The sequence below is a fragment of the Melanerpes formicivorus genome, unplaced genomic scaffold (genome assembly GCF_026170545.1).
Source record: "Melanerpes formicivorus ecotype bairdi unplaced genomic scaffold, bMelFor1.0.p_v2 SCAF_5, whole genome shotgun sequence".
Classification (NCBI taxonomy): domain Eukaryota; kingdom Metazoa; phylum Chordata; class Aves; order Piciformes; family Picidae; genus Melanerpes; species Melanerpes formicivorus.
In genome coordinates, this window is record NW_027142357.1 from 23,922,120 (window position 1) to 23,942,629 (window position 20,510).

The following is a 20,510-nucleotide window of genomic DNA, read 5'->3' on the forward strand; positions in this document are numbered from 1 at the left end:
GAGCCTCATCCAGCCTGGTCTTAAACCTTGGTGATGGTCTAAAGGAATGTATAGTTCATCTTATACATTACCAATCCTATAGGCACTCTATGAGATGAAGAAGTTGCCATTTTCAAAACTAGTGTTAAAGTTCTCATGCCAGTAGCCAGCACCCAAAGCCTGCAATTCATTTTTGGAACAAGAAGCACTGCTAATTCATGAAAGAACATTTCATTAACACAAACCAACTTGCTTATAACTTTTTTTAAAGCCATAGTATTCACTGTGAGGGATTTTACACACTGAGTTTATATATTTACACAAATGGCTACACTGTCAGACTATATTAACTGCAAATTCCACTGTTTAAGCCAAGATAGCTCCTACTTTTATCACTCAGCTCAACCAATTTACCTGAACTCTTAAAAAATACCTAATGGTAGTATACAATGCAAATAAAATGTAGGTTAATTCATTATCAGCCTTATAAAATACAGCACATACTTACTATTTTCTAATAGCAGACATTTCTTTTGTGAAGACCTTACTATTTTCTTTCAGCCTGCTGCATGTCCCTTAAAATTACTAGCTAAATTATGAGAAAAGGAAGGAACCCATTGCACTACACACGATTATGTATTACCACGTTAATATCTCTTCCTTTCTTTTGAATATAGATTAGAATGAACTGCTCAAGAGTTCTGTAGTGATTCCAATATACCAATTCAAGAACTTTGAGAAGGAAAAAATCCGTAAGTCCAAACTGGTCCAGAATCTAGCTTCACAACAGAATTAGTTTCATAGAAATTTTCTATCGAATTGGTAGCTAGAACAATATAGGCACACTTACCTTTCTGCAGAAACTTATAAATACAAAGCTCAAATGCTTAATCTAAAACTTTGAAGTATTAACTGGAAACTAACAGAATACCTTTTGGGTCTTCCCCAAGAAGTAGTTTACTTAGCTTTAGACACTGCCATTTGAAAGAACAGACGTTTGCAAACTGGAAACCATTTACTTCCATCTCTCAGTACCTCCTTCTCCAAAAATGGCTCATAATCTAACAGTCTTGGGGTGACTTCTATTGCAGCTTCTGAACACTAGTTACAGAATCTGTGGAAGCTAGGCACAGGTGCTACATATTGACATTTCTTTGGCCTACTTGTGGTAGTCTTCCACAAGAATTTACACATTTCTTTCACAAAGCAAAGAGAAAGAAAAACTTTATTAGTTAATCTTTTTCACAGAGGCAAAGACCCTCCACAGCATGTGCTAATATCACTGTTCATAAACTTCACTGTCTGCCAACTTTCACAAAGGAGCATCATCCTTAGGAAGCAGAGTACCAAATTAATTAACTGGTATCAAAATGCAAAGAATGCATTTGATTCTGCAATGCAAAACATCTTTGGGTATTTTTATTGCACACTGGTACTCAAAGGTCATTCAGTTCACCCACTATAGAGAGTTTTTAAGACTATCTCCCTTCAAAGCAGTGAATACTGCTTTCATTCTGCATCCCCAGAGTTTTTGGATAATTTCTTGGGGAGCTGAAGAAAAATGGGACTTGGGAGATGCATGGAATGTCGAACATTCTGTTTTCCAAGCATCCCTGCATAAGCTAGACACAGTAATTAAAACAGAACTATCAAAAAAAACCCCACAACTGTTATTGTGCTACTTACTGGAAACTGATGTTTCTTCTGAATGAACTATAAATGCTGTCAGTAAATTGAGCTGCCTGACAGCCAGCTATCTCATAAAACCCAACCAAACTCTGGTTTTGTTTTTGTTTACAATGGCAGAATCCCTATTCCAATAATTGGAACAAATGAACTTACCACTATTAAAATAAGTTGGTTGGGATTTTTTGCTTAATTTTCTTCAGTAAGACTTGTAATGGAAAAAGAAATCACATCCAAGTTATGAACAGAAGATTATACTGTAATATTAAATTATGCATGGTACTATTTTTGCTTCAAATAGTTAAGAGATGATCCAATATCAAAACCAGCCCTTTATTTGGGCAGTCCTTGTTGACGAAGTGTTAAAGGCATTTGCCATTCTAACAGGATAAAAAACTAACGCCTTGAAGTGATACCTACTCAGGCCTTTTAGCAAATTTGTTAACACTTTTAGGTATATTACTCCACCTTTCTCTTAGTGTGAACTGATATCAATTATTTAGCCAATTTTATTATGTTATTAAAATACCTGCTGATTAAATGTGAACTTATGTGTCATTTAGGAGCACTGCTCTTTATTTGTACTATTTTACGTTTATTCAAATAGGTATAGAAAGTGGACTTGACTAATTACACTGTCAGCAGAGAAATATTCCACAACTGGAGACACTTTCTATTGTTTCAATGGATCTTAAACACTGCTCCAGTGTCATGGTAATAGCACAAAAGATGACTGTAAAATACATCATAGCTGTTTCAAAGAAACTCACTTTTGCAGGGGCAACTGTAATTAAAATTAAAATTAAAAAAAAAAAAAAACAAAAACTAAACCAACAAATCAGTGAACTAAGTGCTGTAGAGAAAAATTTAGCTTTATTGCACCAAACAACATACTGTATAAAACATGAGAGCTGTTATAATCAATCCTACTTTTTCTATTTTTGCAAGTGGAACAATTTAAATGTGAACACAGGACCACAAGCAAACATTGACCGCTATAGTGTTTATTTCTTTTCCCAGTAAGGTAAGACAGAACCTTTTAATAGTTTAATTTTGTGAGTATTAAACAACTAGTGTGAAAAACAAGCTGCATGTAAACTATTTCTACTGCCTCTGCTTCAATGACTAGCACAGGCAACCTGTTATAGGAGGTGTTAATTGGCAATAGGAGTACAAGTCAGAAGCATGTTCCCCATCGTCCTAACCCAGCAAGGCTAGGTCATTAAAGTGGAAATGAATTCTTTCATGCTGGCTTAACCCTTTCAGTACATATTTTCAGCTGTTACATCTAAATACAGCTGAAGAAGATAACAAAAAAAAAACCACTAGAAAACAAAACCACCAAGACAGAAAAACTTACACTACACTTTTGAATTAAAAAAAAAAAATTAATATTCACCCACCCCATGTTTTCTTCACTTCTCTTCTCTACCTCCTCCAAAACACGTGTTTCAGATAACCATGACATTTATTACGTAGATAGAGGGGGAGAAGGGCACTAGGGTATAAATGCAATGACAATCATTGTAAAATAATTCATCATATCAAAGGATGCACAAAAAGATCAGGCACTTAAAGTGAACTTAAAACTACCATTTTGTTGAGGTAAATCCAATGGTCAGCATATAGCCTGTTTAGAGGGGAAAAAAAAATACTACAGAATATTACCTGCAGAGGGGACACAAACATGAGCAAGCTTGCAGGGCAGGCAGAGGTATTGGTGATAATGAAAAGACCTTAAGAGTTCACCAGAGTACCACTGCTCTTCTCTACCTACCCTTTGCCAGTAAGTGGTATAACCTGATGATATAGTGACATAAAGAATATAAGATTTTAGATCAGCATAGTGCTTTTTACACATTGCTAAGCCTGAAACTCTCAAAAAAACTGTGATTGTGGAGCAATTTTTCCTTTACTGAGACAATACACTTACTGAAAATGCCAGCTCATATTCCTTTAGTAGAAGTGGAAGTGGTGAAGTGAGCAAGCCGTATTTCCAGATTTCAATGGTTCTAGTAACACTGTCATGACAAACACCAGAAGCCATGTATTGCGTTTTCTGCAGCTAACCTTATCAGTCATGACTGAGAAAATGACCCAGTTCATGAAAAAAAGTTAAAATCACAGTCCACAAAAAGGGAAAAATAGATTGCTTTGCACTGTGAATTGCCACACTAATTAGCAGCATTTTGAAATTTCATTGCAACTTTCAAGCTAGTGCACACAAGATTTTTCAGCGAGTTCCACATCAACAGGATTATATTTTGAAGCTAGCATTATGTCTAAACACTTTTTATGTTTACGCCCATTTTTATACCAATTATAATCAAGCATACATAACAGATCACAAAATACCATAAGTCTTAAACAGCCTAGATTTCTGAAAGGACCACATTGTCTTGTTACACCATATGTCAGCATAAAAATTCTAGTAATATGCTTAGTCTCACAGAGTCTCCTAGACTCCAAAGTAGAGTAGGGGTACTATGGAAATATTATGACATTAATTACTACTTTAAAAATACCTGCAAAAAGCCCTTACCAGGCTACATCAAAAAAACTTACCTCCTGAAGTTTATCCAGGTTCACATTTACAACTGAACTCCATAAAGAGCAATACAGATAGACTTGAAATATGTAACATTTCTTCTCTCCTCTTTAAAAATCAAAATTACACAACACAGAATTTTGTAGGCTTTGAACAGTTGGCTAGATGGGTTGGGATAGCCAGTTTGCAAGCATGTCTTCATCACAGAACCCAAACATTACTACTTACCTTCTCTGTTTGTTAGAGTGCTTTGTTTCTGTTTGGTTTATTTTTTTTTTAATTTTAAAAATGAAAGGAAGGCACTAAAGTTTAGCTTATCCTATCCATCTATCAGTAATCTCTCTTCCCCTACCAGCAGTTTCATGGAAGAGGTACAGTAATCCACAACCACATGCAGGATTTCCCGTATATCCCTCTAGAATACAACGTGTTTTGCTCGCGTAGATGTCCCAAATTGTCAGAAATTTAAAGGGTCTTTTACACTCCTCTTTTTCAATACTACCATTGAAAACACTCTCAAAGATTGAGGATTAAAGCTTACTAAAAAAAAAAAAATAAAATTAAAAAAAATGTAATTTACCAGGTTTTGTCATAAACTTATGCTAGTTGATTTTATTTTGACAGGTAATCTTAATTTTACTGTGGTGTAATTTACAGTCATTCTATTTAATTTTTATTAGAAATAAGTACTTATCACCCAATCTTAACATGTGTCCATGATAAAAAGTCATTTACATACATTGCTTCCATGCGATTTTCAAGAGACTTTCTGCAATGCTCCCAACACAACTACTGCACAAAATGGGTGCTTATGTGTAACCTTCCCTTGTTCTAGCATTTTCATTCTCTTTACCCTATACAATCAACAAGTTCAATGATACATAAAAAATGCTAAGGAAGGTTTGCTGCATTACTGCAGTTAATGTTCCTTATTATCAAGCATAAGCAAAATTTTGTCTAGATGATCTTTAAAATGTCTCTTCCAACCCAAACCATTCTGTAAATTCTATGACAACATGTTTAGCAAAAACATGCCAGATGAAAGACTCAAACCAAATCATAAGTAGGATTGCACATGTGTTTGAAAACAGCTACCATTTTTCACAATCTCAGGCTACTAGGAAAATAGAAATTCCAGAAAATAAAGAAGTCAGTTTCACTCCACAATAAAACCAGGACGGACCTGTTACCTATTCTAGTGCCATTACAGAAGGTATTGGGATTTAGAAATGAGAGTCTGAAGGCAGATAATGGGTCAGCATTTGTAGATTGTCTGCCTCCAGAAGTTTTGCTTTTATACAGACTTTTAATTAGCTTATTCTAGACATAGTTCTGCCAAGAAGGCAAGGTAGCCTTCAGCAGATGCTCTCTGAGAACACCCTAAAGAACACTTTGTGCAGCAGAGCAGTTAAGAAGGATTTACTCAATATGTAAAAGAATATTGTATGCCTACAAGCTCGCTGTTATGAAGAGCATTGCCTCTAGATACAAGGTGAACTGGAAGACTCAATGACAGTATATGAGGGTTATTTGTTTTGTTTTGAAAAACAACTTTTGTTTATAAGCAGCCTCACACCACTACTAATATGAGAACACCACTTCAAACTTCCAGGAAAAAACCTGAAGATGAGTCTTCTACATCACAAGAAGAAAACAGAAGTCCTTGTTCAAAAGTGCTGAATAGCAGCATCACAACTTCAGTCAAGAGCACAGTATTTCAGAAAGAAGAAAATTAAAACAATCACTGTAAGGGGGTTGCTTCTTGCCTGCAGCAAGGAACATTACAAGTGAACAGGTGTAATGCAAAAGGCACAAAGATGGCTGCTCTTTAGTCTTTTAGTTTAGTTTTTTCCCCCCTCCCTGTTCTTTCTCATTATGGCAACACTAATTTCCTTGTCCAAGATCCTTTGTCTCATCTCAGGAAAGTCGACTGGACTACACCGGCAATTAAATTGAAGAGAGAAGCTAATTGCCTAATTATTAGAAATAAGGAAGTTTAAGATCTGAGGCCAAGAGAAGACAGCTAAAAACGGTTTCCAGAGTTTATAGGAAAATAGTACATCAGAGGAAACTAAAAACGTACTGGCTTTGTTAGTTTTAGTTTTATGTTCGTTTGTGATTAATATCTAAGGTATGACTGCAGTGTAGACCATACTTTAAGGCAGCTTTTATAATAAAGTTCACACGGTGTTGAAAGTACAATCATATGACTGTTCCTAAACCAATTCTAGCATGTTTCTCCCTCTCCTATTAGCACTTTGAGATATAAATCACTTTACAAATACTCAACTGTGTTTTGAATGTAGGAAAACTATACCCAGTCTTTTGCAGTCCCCAACAACCTTCAAATAGGAATATACTACCAATGGAGCTATCATCATCTCCAGTGTAAGCAAACAGTCTACACCAGTACCTTGAATCTGATACTTTTGAAGTTTTCCGTTGAACAGTACTAACTGATACAGCAAAATACTTGTCCCATTCAATTAAAAAGCACAGTTCAATACCTAAGGTATCACAGTACATTAGAGGTTGGAAGGGACCTCAAGAGATCATTGGGTCCACCCCCCTTGTTAAAGCAGGATCACTTAGGGTAGTCTGCACAGGAACGCATCCAGGTAGGTTTTAAAAGTCTCCAGAGAAGGAGACTTCTGCTGCCCCCTTCCCCTTCCCCCCCCCCTCCCCTTTCCTTAAAACAAACAAAACACATATTTTGGATATAAAAAAACCTGATGCTGGAACTTTCTACAGCTAAAACAATCACTTAAGAGTTGATGTCAGATGTTTAATGGATGAAAAAGGTAACTGAGAAAGTCTTTCTACTCTTTAAACAGGTTGATGGCTTCTGGGGAAGAAAAATGCAGAACTGGAATAACCCACCCAAACTGTATGGTATCTCATCTACTGGGAGATATTGGAATTCTAGAAATACTAAATTTCTTAGTACTTGAGAACTTTGCTGAAAAATATCTCATAAAAATGGCACAGAAATGATGTGTGATTTTAAGAGCTTTAATTCAGATTTATTCCCCTGGCAGAGTATTCTCAAAAGAAGCACCTGAAGCTTCAAATACATGTGAGAAGCAGACAATAGCCACAACTCAACCACACAAAGTATATCCAGGAGACTCAGGAAAGAAAAGTCATGTAGGTGCAACAGATACTGAGATACCAAACCACCCTACTGCTTTCCAAAGGAAAAAGCACTTCATTACCTTAAAGAGAACACATTTGCACCCTTCAAACTAAGAAGCAACCTGTTTCAATAATCAATTAACAAAAGCAATTTTCAATAAGATGTTGAAGTGTTGAGTTTCCTGGTTGAGTTTTGAAGACTTGAGATTTTTGTTTTTAGGAGTAAATTAGAGGGGTACTTGTTTGGGTTTGTTTTGGTTTTGAGTTTTTTCAATGTTGTTAAGTTTTGGTTGTGCCTTTTTGTTTTGCTGTGGATTTTTCAAATAGGGAGTCATATGATGCAGATAGTCAGCTAGAACATAGCATTTATTTTAAGAGACACATCATCTTCATGAAGTACATCAAGGAAATTTGCATTTAATTGTTAATTGGAAATGACCTACACTGAGCCTGACCCTCCACTCTGCCAGCCAGATCACCAACTCTTATTCTGAAGCCCTGCAGAATACTGAGCCAGTAGTGCTCTTTTCTAATAATCATCCTGGCTAGATCAGCAGATGAAACAGAACTTTAGATCAGTGGCAGGTCTCCCAAGTTCCCACGGTGCCATAGATTTACTAAATGGGATCAGCATGTTCTAAAAAAACATGGTAATACGAGGCAAAAAGGTTCCACAGCATCAAGCAGTGCAATGCTTTAAACCTCATAATCAAAGTGACAGTTTTCAAGTGCCATTTACAATGCCCTAATCTGGAAACATCCCAGCTAACCCATCTGATCAACTATTTCACAGATGGAAGCACTTGATGGCTAATTGGCAAGTCCATTATTCAAATAAAATAGCTCTCTACACTTTTATTTTCTATATTCCAAGTCAAGGTGTAAACATTCCTTACAAGACACAGGTCACTTGTTTCTCCTTCTCTTCCCATTTGGATTTTTTCCCTTCCACTCTGCCATCAAGTATGTTAATTTAGAAACAGAGAAACAGTTTTATTTTCCACTTATTGCACTAGAACAGTTGTCTTCATCAACAGAGCCATGTAAATTAGTACTTTCAAAAATCCATCAAGTAATAAACAAAATTATTTTAACACGATTTCTAGCAATGCCATTATTTCACTGCTTTCTATCACTTCTGGATTCAGAAAAATAGACTGGACACATCAGCATGAACAAGAACTTCTATAGCTTGGATTACTGTTCTAGAAGTGTTGGGGAGAGAGAGTTCTGCTAAAAATGCACTTAATTTTCTCACACTCTCAAACGGTATCCAGCAGGATTGCCTAATAGAGGCATATGTGGAACTGATTTCCCTAGGAAACAATAGTTCAGCATACAAAATGAAGAGGAGTGTTGATCTAAATTCCTGCCTGCTGCATAAGTAAAATGCTTACCCCACAAAGGCTGTTAATTTGTCTACAGCAAATGTACAATGCAAAATGAAGTATTAAATCACTAGTGAAATTTTGGGGTAGGCAGTATTCCAGGGGAATGAAAACAGAAGATGGGAAAGAATGAACCAGGGAGATCAATAAAAAACCCACAAGGGACAAGAGGGAAAAAAGAGAAAACCTTACAAGAGAAGGAAAGTGGATGTTGCCAAAATCTGAACTCCCATGAACTACAAAAGGATATTTAAGAACTAAGCATTTTGTCTGGGACATCACATTTTCAAACTCTAACAGTTTCCCTACTTTTTTTTTTTTTTAATAAGCTTGGATCACTCACTCTTAGGCAAGCATCATGAGAGCAGAATTTCAAATGCCTACAGTATGAGGCACGCAAGACAATTTCTGCATGAAGTACTGTTGCAAAAGTGGCCTTATCCATGGCAGCAAGTTTGAAACAAATCACAGGTATCTTCTCGCAAAAAGAACACAAAGTTAATGATCCAAATTCACTCTCAGGAAATAGTGTACAATTCCAAGAACTTTCAGATCCTCATACTTCCTCTTGTCCACTTGCTGCCCCATGAAGATAGTCCCTTATACATCTAAGACTACAAGAAGGGAAATGGCTCAAATTTTTTAAGGCACAAGTAGCAGAAAGGAAAATTTACTGCTGAAATATCACTTTCAGATCGCTTCCTTAAAGACCTGTTTTATTAGCCATACAAAGACAATAAGGTAAATGGAATTTAGCCCCAACCACCTCTGAACAATTCAACACTGCAGGCCAATCACACACTCAATAGCACACAGAAGGGAAAAGTATTAAGAAAAGAGAAGAACAAGAATTCACTGAAAGCAGTTTTCAAGTGTCATACAAGACAGCAAGAGAAAAGAAAGTTGGGGAAAAAATACAGTAAGTACCTAGAACAACATATATGAGTTTGAAAATTAAGGGGGAAAAGCAAAACCAAAAAAAATCTACTAAGATATAATCAAAAGGTGGATTTACCAAGGTGAAAGAGCTAACTAAATGCTGTTGAAGAAGCAAAGTCAAATCAATGAGAAATAATTCCTTGGCAGAGATCAAATAGGAACTGTGCTGACCAAGCATTTGCTGTTACTCGAACACTAATGTAAATCAAACATGCTGTTAGCAGAATTCCTATGATGCAATCCCCTAAGAAAACCCCTAACTCAAAAAAACCCCAAAACAACACACAACCGAAAACCCAACAAAACTCCCTAAACTTCAAATTGTTATAACTGCTTCAAAAATGCTTTGCTTTTTTGCAAACTATACACACAGGTTATGTTAGCAAGAATGACTAATTCAGATGTTTTTGTTACATTCAACCTTAAAAGTAAAACCTCTAAAAAAGAGAAATGTCACACAAGAGTAAGAAAACCTAAAAGTTTTGTACAGTTGTTTGAAACACTGTAAACTAATTTATTACCATTCATTTGCACTATTTCCTAGCAGAAGAAAGTATGTCCATGAAATACCTGACCTCACTTCCACCTAAAAGCCATCTGATTCACTCTGGATTATCTCTTAATCTCAATTCTCAATCAATCAATCAATATTCAGAACAGAAGTGACCTTTGAAGGTCCACTGAAAGACTGTATTTTAAGGACATAAAGTTGTTTCTGAAGAGCCTTCCTGATGATTCAGTACACAAGAAGACTACAAAAGTACTCAAGCAGTGAGAGCAGAAACTTGCATAAAGAGCAATTCACTTTCTGCCTTTTCTTTTTTTAATCCAATACATACTCATCAATTAATTTGAGAGACAATTAAGAGACAATTCCATATTTAAACAAACACAGGGCAGCTTTGCAGGCTAAAGCTGCCAGAGGAGTTCAGTGGGCATCTTCTGAATGTTCTGTTCTATTGTCTGCCACAATTTTCCAGCAAGCTTTAAGTTAAAGCTGAGAAATGCAGAAAGCAGTGGAGTTAACTGTTAGTTTGAAAAACAGCTTTGATATGCGTCAAGTTCAGAGAGGACTAAGAAGTGAAAGCTTGAGTGATTAGACTGCGCAGATGTTAAAAAAAATGAAGAGTCATGAAGCAGGCTGGCAGCTCAGAGGAATAAGAGAAATAACTGTTTAAGAAAGTGAAACTAAAAATAACTGAGGGCTGTTTGAAGATTAACTAAGAGAGCATGAATAGAATTTTAGCTATAAAAAGGAAAAAATATGCACCAAAAGTCACAGCTTATTTGGCAAAACACCTAGAAGCTGCAAATCAGCTTAGAATATTTCATCAAATGCTCCAGTATTAAACCTCTCCTTTCCTAGTTACACTGGATACAAAGACACTGAACACAGCCTAAAGAAGCTGTGGGCTTAGCAACTGCAGTCCTCCCAGAAGCAAACTCATACACACATGCATCATGACATCTAACACAAACAGAACTGATTTCTTCAGAATAAGATTCTGGATTCTCATTTCAGAACAGAGCCCCAGAGGCAGAGGAGGAAAGCTGAGAAAGACCACATACTGTGGCCAGCCAAGACTACAAAGGAAACTACATGGGACTGCTTTACTGAAGGAAGTAATTCTTCCTACGCGATTCAGATTAAGAAGTTCCCAACTACATATCTCACCCTGTGACAGCAGTAGTCACCAAGATGAACCTGGTTTTAGTTTTGAAGACTGCTGGCCACACCATTTGGCTGAGGAAAAAAGCACAAGGACTTGCCCTATTGGTAGGAGAAGCCATACAATGTGTGTATGTCTCCCAGGGGAACAGAACAGCTATCAGGGAGGTTCTTTCGCTGCAACTAGAGTAACTAGAAGTTACAGAGTTGTAGAAGTGAGGACAAAAGTGAACAAAACAAGACATAAGTGGCTACAACTACCTGCAAGTGCTAAATTCAACTGAAATGACATCTCAAAATTTATGTATACTTTGGTATCTTATAACGGCCATCACAATGCGATCCATGGACTAGGACAGATAACTGATGAAGCAGCAAGTGCTTATCTTCACGTTCTGAAAAATCCAGGTTACTTGCAATTCCACTTTTTTATATAAATCTCTTAATTCTGTTTCCAATGCTTTTCAGTCCAAACTTTAAAACATTCAAACACAAACCTAAAAGTTTGTGAACACTCTGCAAACTCCACGCCAACACAGAGTTCATGCTGGCAAAAAAAAAAAAACCCAACACACAAAACCACACCAAAATCAACCAACCAACAAAAAAAAATCCAGTCAGGCTGCAACAATGATTTGCATACACTTACAAAGCATCTCTAGAGTAAGGAGATTATTTCTATGAATTCTGTTGATATTGGTTTTAAATAAAATAAAAGGAATATTCCAGAATTGATTAATATTAAAGAGATGTTATTGACAAGCTACATACTAACCTGTCCCAGCCCAGGCACACCTCCTCCAAGTCGCAGAAGTCTATCCATATTTCTAGAAAAACAGAAACAAAGGAAAAATGTTCCCAAGCTCTGAAGTGTTTACTAAATTGCTATCTATGTAATTCACCTTTAGTCACTCAGTATGTCAAAAATATTGGTGGTAATTACAACACAACATCAGACTTCCTGTTAATTAACACCACATATTAATTCAAGAAGCTGTCTTCCATGCTAATTAACAGACCTTGTTTTATTGCTTTGGTTTTGGGTTATCCCCACTTCTGAAGATGAGGACTCTTGTCAAACTTTTCCAAACTTTTCCATCATTCAATTAATTGGAGGAATTTTGTTGCTCAAGAACATCACCTACATCCAGGAAGTGCCTACAACTTATTATACAATCAAGTTTACTCCAATTTGTTCAGAAAGCATCAATAAAAAATGTGGAAGTACGGATTTTAGCATCCTCATTAGTAAGTTCTGCGCTAATTAACTTACAGCTTGTCAGTTATCATCAAAACTACACGTGAAAGACACTGAGCAGATTACAGATCTCTGAATTAGCATCAAAAGCTTTTTTTAATGAACTCATTATACTAAAAGAAATACTGTAAAGTAAACATTTAATGTGTATATAGTTAGAAGACTAGTGACAATACAGTCATTTAATACATTTCCCATGTTGCATGCACCATTGCTTTAGCACAATGTCAATCAATGCAACTAACTTTTTTTTCATGCAACTAATTTATTCCAATCAATGCAGCTAACTCATTACTCCAGAAATAAGAAGCTGCAAGGTGCCTAACTGAAAAAAAAAAAAAATACACTGGTATTTCTCTGGGTTTATTCATTTTCTACTGTTGAAAAGTAATCTACTATTAAACTCTGGATATGTAAGTAAGGGTTCTGTCCAGCTGCACGTATTTACATTGCTTACTTAGCTTTTTTAACTTCTTAGCTTTAGAGAAAAAAATATTGTGATAAAATAAGCAAAAGCTACTGAATGTGACTTTTTAGAGAGCTGCTTTCAGCATATTTAGCCATTTCCAAGGTTTATAGAAATTAGTACACTTTACTGGATTATTTTACTTGGGAAACAGTAGATACAAAGAAAAGCACCAGAAACTACAATCTTAACTGCACAAGCTTTAATACAACACAATAAAGGCTGTTGACATAAAGTACTTGAGAAGAGCACCTTCCAAAACACATTCATCCTTCAAATGGATGTAGCATTTCATGTAAGCAAATTATACAAACAAATTCAGAGTGCATTAACAGCACTAATTCAAGAAACTTCTTTTTAAATTAATTATGAAAAACATCTTTTAACTTATTATGGAAAATTAATGTCATTTATATATTAAAGTATGTTGACAGTGAATTTCATCTCATTTTTAATGAAATTTGGTATTTTTACTAGACACATAATAACATGTTTAACTTCAGTTTAAATCATATTTTAAGCTTCTTGTTAGCATAAAAAGAGGCAGCATTTGAACATACAAAGTTATCTAAGTCCTACTTAATCGTGTATGGAATTTCACCCATTTCAAACAACAATATCTAAGACACATGAACCAATAAAACTTGCCCTATTTGCTAATTTAACTTTCTTAGTTTAATGCACTAGCAAGCTATTAGTTTAATTTCATTCACTCCCTCAATGTTGTAGAACATGCAAACCTAATAAGCACAGCCTCAATTAACAATACATACTTTCTTAATGCTACTCTGGCACCGTATGAATGAAAAAGGAGTTTATTAAAGGGTCAATGGTTATGCTTTTCTTTTTAGACAGTCACTGAAACCAAGCTTCTTTATCACAAGCAAAACCTGCACATTAAGCATACACACTTTTCAATCATGAACTACAATAAATTCCAAATCAAGTTGTAGGCTTTCCATGGAAAGGTCAAGTTGCTGTTTAAAGCTATTATGCAAGCACATGGTAAATGGCTTCAACACAACAGTCAGGAGTACAAATTAACACCAATAACATTTCATTTTACCCCTCTATGGTAGATACTCCTCCATTTAAACCCACAGTGATTCATCTTTCATGACACTAATGAGGGCTGAAAAGTAGCTGAGAAGTAGGTTTAAACTACTAAGATTATTTTAAGCAATCATGGTTGCACATTTAAGGAACTCTTAGTCTCTACAGCTGGTAACACTAAAACTAGCCTTTCCTACAACTAATGCATCTTCCATAAGCCTATGAAGTACATTACCGATGTACTTTAAGAAATAACACTGAGTTAAAAAAAATAAATCTTAAACCTGTTCACATTGTATGTGAAAAGCAATAGTTGTTTCTAGCTCGTGAATATTTTCTTCACATAATTTATACAGTATATAATTCACAGAAACATATTTTGTTGTATATTAAAGCTGGATTAGACTATAGTTACGCAAACTCACTTATCAGCACAAATTTCCAGGTTTTGACATAACAAGATCTCATTTTCTTACAGAACTCAAGGGATGTAACATTTTACACCTAATAATCACAGACTAACCACTAAACTGAAGACGTTCAGAATCTCAGGATATGAGCACAGAGAAAATCTCCACAAAGCAGTTCTAGATGTACTGCAAATTATTTCACTAGCTCTGCATCTTGACCAATGCTTTACTTTCTACTTTGTAAATGAAGCTGTTTTTAGTAGGTCATAATATATTTAGACCAAATCATATTTTTGTTACTCTGTATAAACATCCCAATAATTCAATTTAGTCATATAAATTAAAACCCACTTTAGATTTTTTTAATTTATGGTGCTCAAAAATTATTTCAGCTATAAATTCCATTTATGAAATAATGCTTTTGTAAACTTTAAATTAGCTTCAGAAAAAAAATTCAATCTTAATTAAGCTAGCTCTAGAATTCACAAACAAAGAAAATACACATTTCTAACCTGGTGCTCTGGAAGAGATGATCACAGCACAAACTCAGCAGCAGCTCCTACTTTTTGACTATGAAGATGATGCTCGTAGGTCTGTTTCCTATAGAATGAAATATAAAGGAAGGAAAGAGTAAAAAAACTAGTAAAATCTAGAAACAGTAGCACATATTAAAAGAAATGTTACCTTGAAGAATAACCAGAAGAATGCTTTTATTTTTTGGCTTGTACCATATAACACTTTGAAGCAGTGCATGCTGTGCTTTGCCCCAGTACTCATAGTACTGAATGAGACTTCTCAAAATTACATGGAAAAGTATTTAATAACCCAAGTAAACAATTTAAAGCTAATCAATAATTTAAAAGGCTGGTAGAAATTGAAGCTATGGTCCTTTATTACTATTTTAGATTTTTCTGTAGCAAAGACCACCTAAGTATGAAGGGGAAGAGCAGCCTGCAGGTATGGTCAGTTTTCCTTTTTATTTCTGCAAGAGCAATTAGTCTGACTAGAAAAGCCAGAGAGGCCTTTAGGTTTGCCTGAATTTAGGTTTAAAGGCTGCTCCACATTCAGTTTAGGAGTTGAGAGTCGTGTTATTCTCCTCCCTGAGAACACCACCCAATAACTGAATCCAGTCAATCATTTGTACTGCAGTGTTTCAAAACATATCTGTGAAATGATCTGTGGCGATGATTTGATAGACATTTTTTTCAATGTCAATGTTAACATAAGGAGCAGTGGAGAAGCTGCTGTTGCTTACCAACTTGATGCTGCTCTCTCAGTACTGCCAGGATAGCCATTTGTGCAGCCTTGCAGTAAACTGATAGCCTAACAAAAGCTTTAATTTTAACCCTGTTCACTTCTATGAGACGATTCACACTGCATCCCAGAAACAGTTGTCTTGGCACAAGAGAAAAAGAGGTCTTGGAAGAACTGATTGCTTCTACCACTAATCCAGACTCTAGAAGACAATTACGTCAAATCACTCTTTAAGCTAACACTGCCCAATTTTTTTTTTGTAATGAGGTAATTTAACAGAGACCGTTACCAACTTTATCTCAAAGAAAATACAAGCAAAGGAAGACACATTAATCTTCCTGGAAAGTTAAAGAGGAAAGAACAAGTTGGAGTTTCTTGGCTGACAGGCAAGGGTGGAATTCCACTAACAACTCAGAAGAAAAGCTGCTATTGCTGCCGGCTTTGCAGAAGGAAAAGATCCAGGAAAGGTGAGCTAAGACCACAATACCTGGCAGTTATATTAGCACAGGTTGCAACAGAACCGCAATCAGTTCATAAGCAGCCTTCAGAGTTGCAACCTAATTCACTTTTAGCCAGCTGTCCACACAGGGTTCCTGCATTCTCTTTCCCACTTCCTACAAGACTATTAAAGAAACAGATCTCTTGGAGCTTGGTTAGTTCACTGGGGGAAGCACACAACATGGTAACCTGTAGTTCAGTGTTTTTCCTCTTTCCACTGCCAAGTGCAAAAAGCCAGCTTTAATAACACACTCATCTGTTGTTTTTCCCTACACACATATATAAAAAACACAAGAAAAGAAAAACAGTTCATAGTAAATCTTGCCTTCACTCCTTCCAAAGTCAGCAAAAGGTATTTTGGTAATATTTCCTCCTGTTAGCAAGGAAGAGTTAACAATCTCTGTTTAAAGTGAAATTCTGAAGAAGTGACTAGGCCTATCAAATAGTTCCATACCTGAAAATTGCAGAAGGACAGTTATATTCGCAATAAACCTGCATTATGGTGTACTGCAGGATGTGTACAACATGTACTCATTGAGATCAGTGTGGTCACTGATGGCATTAAAAAACCCCAACAAAAGACCAAACACGTTTAAACAGCTCTGCTGCTCCTGTATGTGTGATGGAAACACCTCAGCTAAAAAATGCTTCATCTTATTATATAAAAGCCCACAACCTCCATTATTATAGTTTTCTTTTAACTGTTCTGGCTTCACAAAGGAAAAGTGTGGTTATTAATAATGCAGTAGAAGTATACACAGAGCATGTCAACACCGATAGGAAACTTTTTTAAAACTCATGTTTAATATTTGTTCATAATACTGATGCAAGATAGCCATAATAATTAGCAAGTGTTACCCATTAGGATAGCTCTGTTTCACTATTCAGCTATTGGTTACTACTTTCAAGTCTCTTAAATGTTGACTTAAATGCTTTTAATAATGAAAACATGTCTACTTGGTTAACACAAGAATGACATTATGTACATGCATTATGCACAAATACATAGGTATTAATCAAAAGCCATTGTCTTTATACTTGGCACATTTCGGTGTGTATTTTGGAACCAACTTGAAACACAATGTTAAATTACTGTGTCTCTTTGCACGAGACAAGTTTCACACTACAGTGCGCTATTTTTATCTAGCATTAGCACTCCACGACGCAATCCCTCAACAGAGGGTTCTCCTGGATTGACAACTTGTGTGAGTTAAAAAAAACAAAACACCACACCAAAACCAACCAAAACACACCCACCACAAATAAAGAAAACCCCATCAAAATTATCTTCAACATTCATGGAAAAGACAACACTGGCTATGAAACTGCCCTGTTAGAGACTATCAGACTATACTTTGGTGACAGCAATATACTCCACTCTACTCCTAAAGACTTCATGCAAATAATTTCATCTTTTGTAATTCAGTCTCTTCACCTGAGACTACAAACTAAGCTTTGTGTAAGCACTTCCAGATCTCCTGTTGAGAACATCCACACAGCAGATGGATCAGTAGTTTTATTATCAGCAACTAAAAAAGTAGTTTAAGCTGTAACTATGACAATTTCAACTTCACTAGGGATAATAAACAGCTCCAAAAGTAAATTAGTTGAGGAAGTGGATCTTGCTGAGAAATAGAATTTCAACAGGAAAAGAACAAAGACTCATTGCATATAAAGTCACCAAACACTGAATGAAAGAAAACTGAATCAGAACAGAGATTTCACAAGTGACAAGACAGGAAGTAATGGTGGGGTGTGCATGTAAGTCTGCCAGTCTATCTTCCTATATATTTGGTATGAAACAAGGGAAAAAAAACCCCACCATCAGGTCTCAATAACCTGGTCATTAAAGCTAAGGATTAACCATGCCACTAGTGAATGTGATCTCAATAGTGCAATACCAGAGCTACACAACAATTTTGTTTCCATAATGTGTTCAGGTCTGTAAACCTGAAGCACACAGACCTCAATCTCAATAGATCTGGGCTGGACTAGGTGTGCACATTAGTTTCTCAGACTGTGCTTTCTGATTTCCAGAAACAGAGAAAACTTAATTTTACTACATCAAGTGCTGAGCTGGAGCTACTGAGGTAAACCAGGCCCAAGCAGGCTACTCTAAAGCTACTTAAGTATATCCAAACCAAACATACAAATAGGGGAAGGTTCATTAAGAAATATATCAGTACAGAAACCCACAAGACACATTTTAATTTTATGCTGTATATAAAGTACTGAGCTGTTCTGGAGTCTGCAGAAGGGGAGGTATACACACAACTGTTGCGGAACTGTCCCCCACCACCAACTCTATCACACCAGTCTTCTATTATTCAAGGTATCCTAGCTACCTCTCCTTTCCCATCACACTAGATGTTAGGAGATAATTGTAGCTACTATCAGTACACACTCCATAAGACCAGTCAAGATTGAGTAATTTCCAAAAAGGTTTATAAAATAATTAAAACTTTGGTATTATTTAATGTTAATTTTGAATTTTGCTTAATGACAAATATCAAGTCAATATCCTTGATGTGGCCTGATATAACATGCTGATGAAATGCAAATTTCTTATTAAGCTACAGGCAAAACTTAGTCCCTCAAAGTCACACTAAAGTGATTCAGAAGCAATTAACCTGCAAGCCAATTTCTGGATTTATTCACAGATCTTTTCCTTGTTTCTGTAATACAAGCTCACAACACTTTTTCAGCAGACTTCTCTTCCAAGTATACTCCCTATATCTGAGGTATACAGTTAGTGCAACTTGGAGTCACAAGGGGTGAAAGCTTTAAGATTAATATGAATCTCTCAGACTTGTCAGCTTTCCTAGCGCCCTTTCAGGTATATAAAGCTTTCAAATTCATTTGCTTATTTATTGTAGAGTCCATCTCAGTCATTGGTTTTCTGTTTCCAGTGTACTGGAAACAAGAACAACTTTTAAGAGATTACATCAGCACACATTCAGATTTGCCAACTGTTTCCAAGTGTCCATTTCTATCCCATAAATTTGTTCTGAAAACGACACTTAAGTCTGCCGTATACATAGAAACAGCGCTGTTAATTTTAATTATTATTCCTTTAATTCTGTTTCATTTTGCCTGCCACGGATTAAAGATTTCTTCTTCACATACCCCTATCAGTGCTTTGTCTTGTCTTCCCCCCTCCCTCCATAACTCGAACTGAACTCTCGGTAGTGTTTCCCTCCAGAAGCAGTAGCGTTTCAATTCAAGTCCCTCTGACGGGAATCGGTCTGCTGCTGCTCGCAGAGGAAACTGGCAAAACAGACTGCGACATTTGGCGTCCCGAGACGCCGTGCAGATGCCCTGACGCTGCCGAAGCGAAACGCAAGGGCTGCTCTCGGCCGGCAAGAGGCTTGCCCGATCCCGGGCCCGTGAAAGGCCCGAAGCTCAGACGGCCTCTCCGCGACTCTCCCTGGCGTCGCTGCCCTGGGCTCAGTCTCCTCGCTCCGCCTGTTTACAGCCACGATGCTGGTGCAACCAGCACAAATGCAAGCAAGCACCGCCGACTCTACAGGGCCCTCATTCTCCCTGTCCTGGACTATGCCCCACAAGGAGAAAAACTTATTTCCAGGCCTACGAGACCTGCTACGTCTTCCCTCCCGGTGAAGGGACGGGGCCGCTCCCGTCCCACCAAACCGCCTCCCTACCCGGGGATCGGGCACGATCCCTATGGGACCCCTCCCGCCGCCACCACGCAGAGGCCGCCCCACGCCGCAGCGAGGCCCCATGAGCCGCAGTGAGGCCCACATCGGCCGCTCCAAGCCCCCCATCGGCCGCTCCAAGCCCCCAAGGATCCCTGTGACACGACTGCTTGTCACGCTGAGCTCTCACCTAAGCGCAGACCCCCTCTCTGGTCACGCCGCCTAGGCCCGGGCCGCCGTGAATCAGCCGGATTTCATTCAAACCGAGTCCGCCCAGGCCTTCCCAAACACTTCCTGGTTCACAGGGCACGCTGGGAGGCTTCCGGTCTCGTAGCCCGGGAGGGAGGGGGCTGGGAGCCATGGCAACACGGCCATCTGCCAACGCCCGGGCCATTTAAACGGGCGTCTGTTCCGGCGGCGGGCGGCTGTTGCAGTTGTCGGCCTTCCTCTTCTCGGGCGTCGTGGAGCGCCTAGGCCACAGCTAGCGAGGCCGCGTAAAGTCTAAAGGGCGAGTTGTGGCTGGTCTGGGCCTGAGGCTACTGAGAGCCTGGCGGCAGTAGTAAAAAGGAGC

The 20,510-nt window shown here is 37.3% G+C and overlaps 1 protein-coding gene across 1 annotated transcript in view; it reads right to left on the bottom strand.

Annotated features, from left to right (window-relative positions):
• PSMD14 (proteasome 26S subunit, non-ATPase 14) overlaps positions 1–20,238 on the bottom strand; it is a 48,038-nt gene extending 27,800 nt beyond the window's left edge. The window contains exons 1-3 of the mRNA XM_068138768.1: positions 20,130–20,238; positions 15,044–15,131; positions 12,120–12,171 (exon numbers count right to left, since the gene is read on the bottom strand). Of these exons, the coding sequence (XP_067994869.1) occupies positions 12,120–12,167 (48 nt within the window). The 5' untranslated portion in view covers positions 12,168–12,171; positions 15,044–15,131; positions 20,130–20,238. The remainder of the gene's footprint in view (positions 1–12,119; positions 12,172–15,043; positions 15,132–20,129) is intronic.
• Positions 20,239–20,510: the final 272 nt, after the last annotated feature.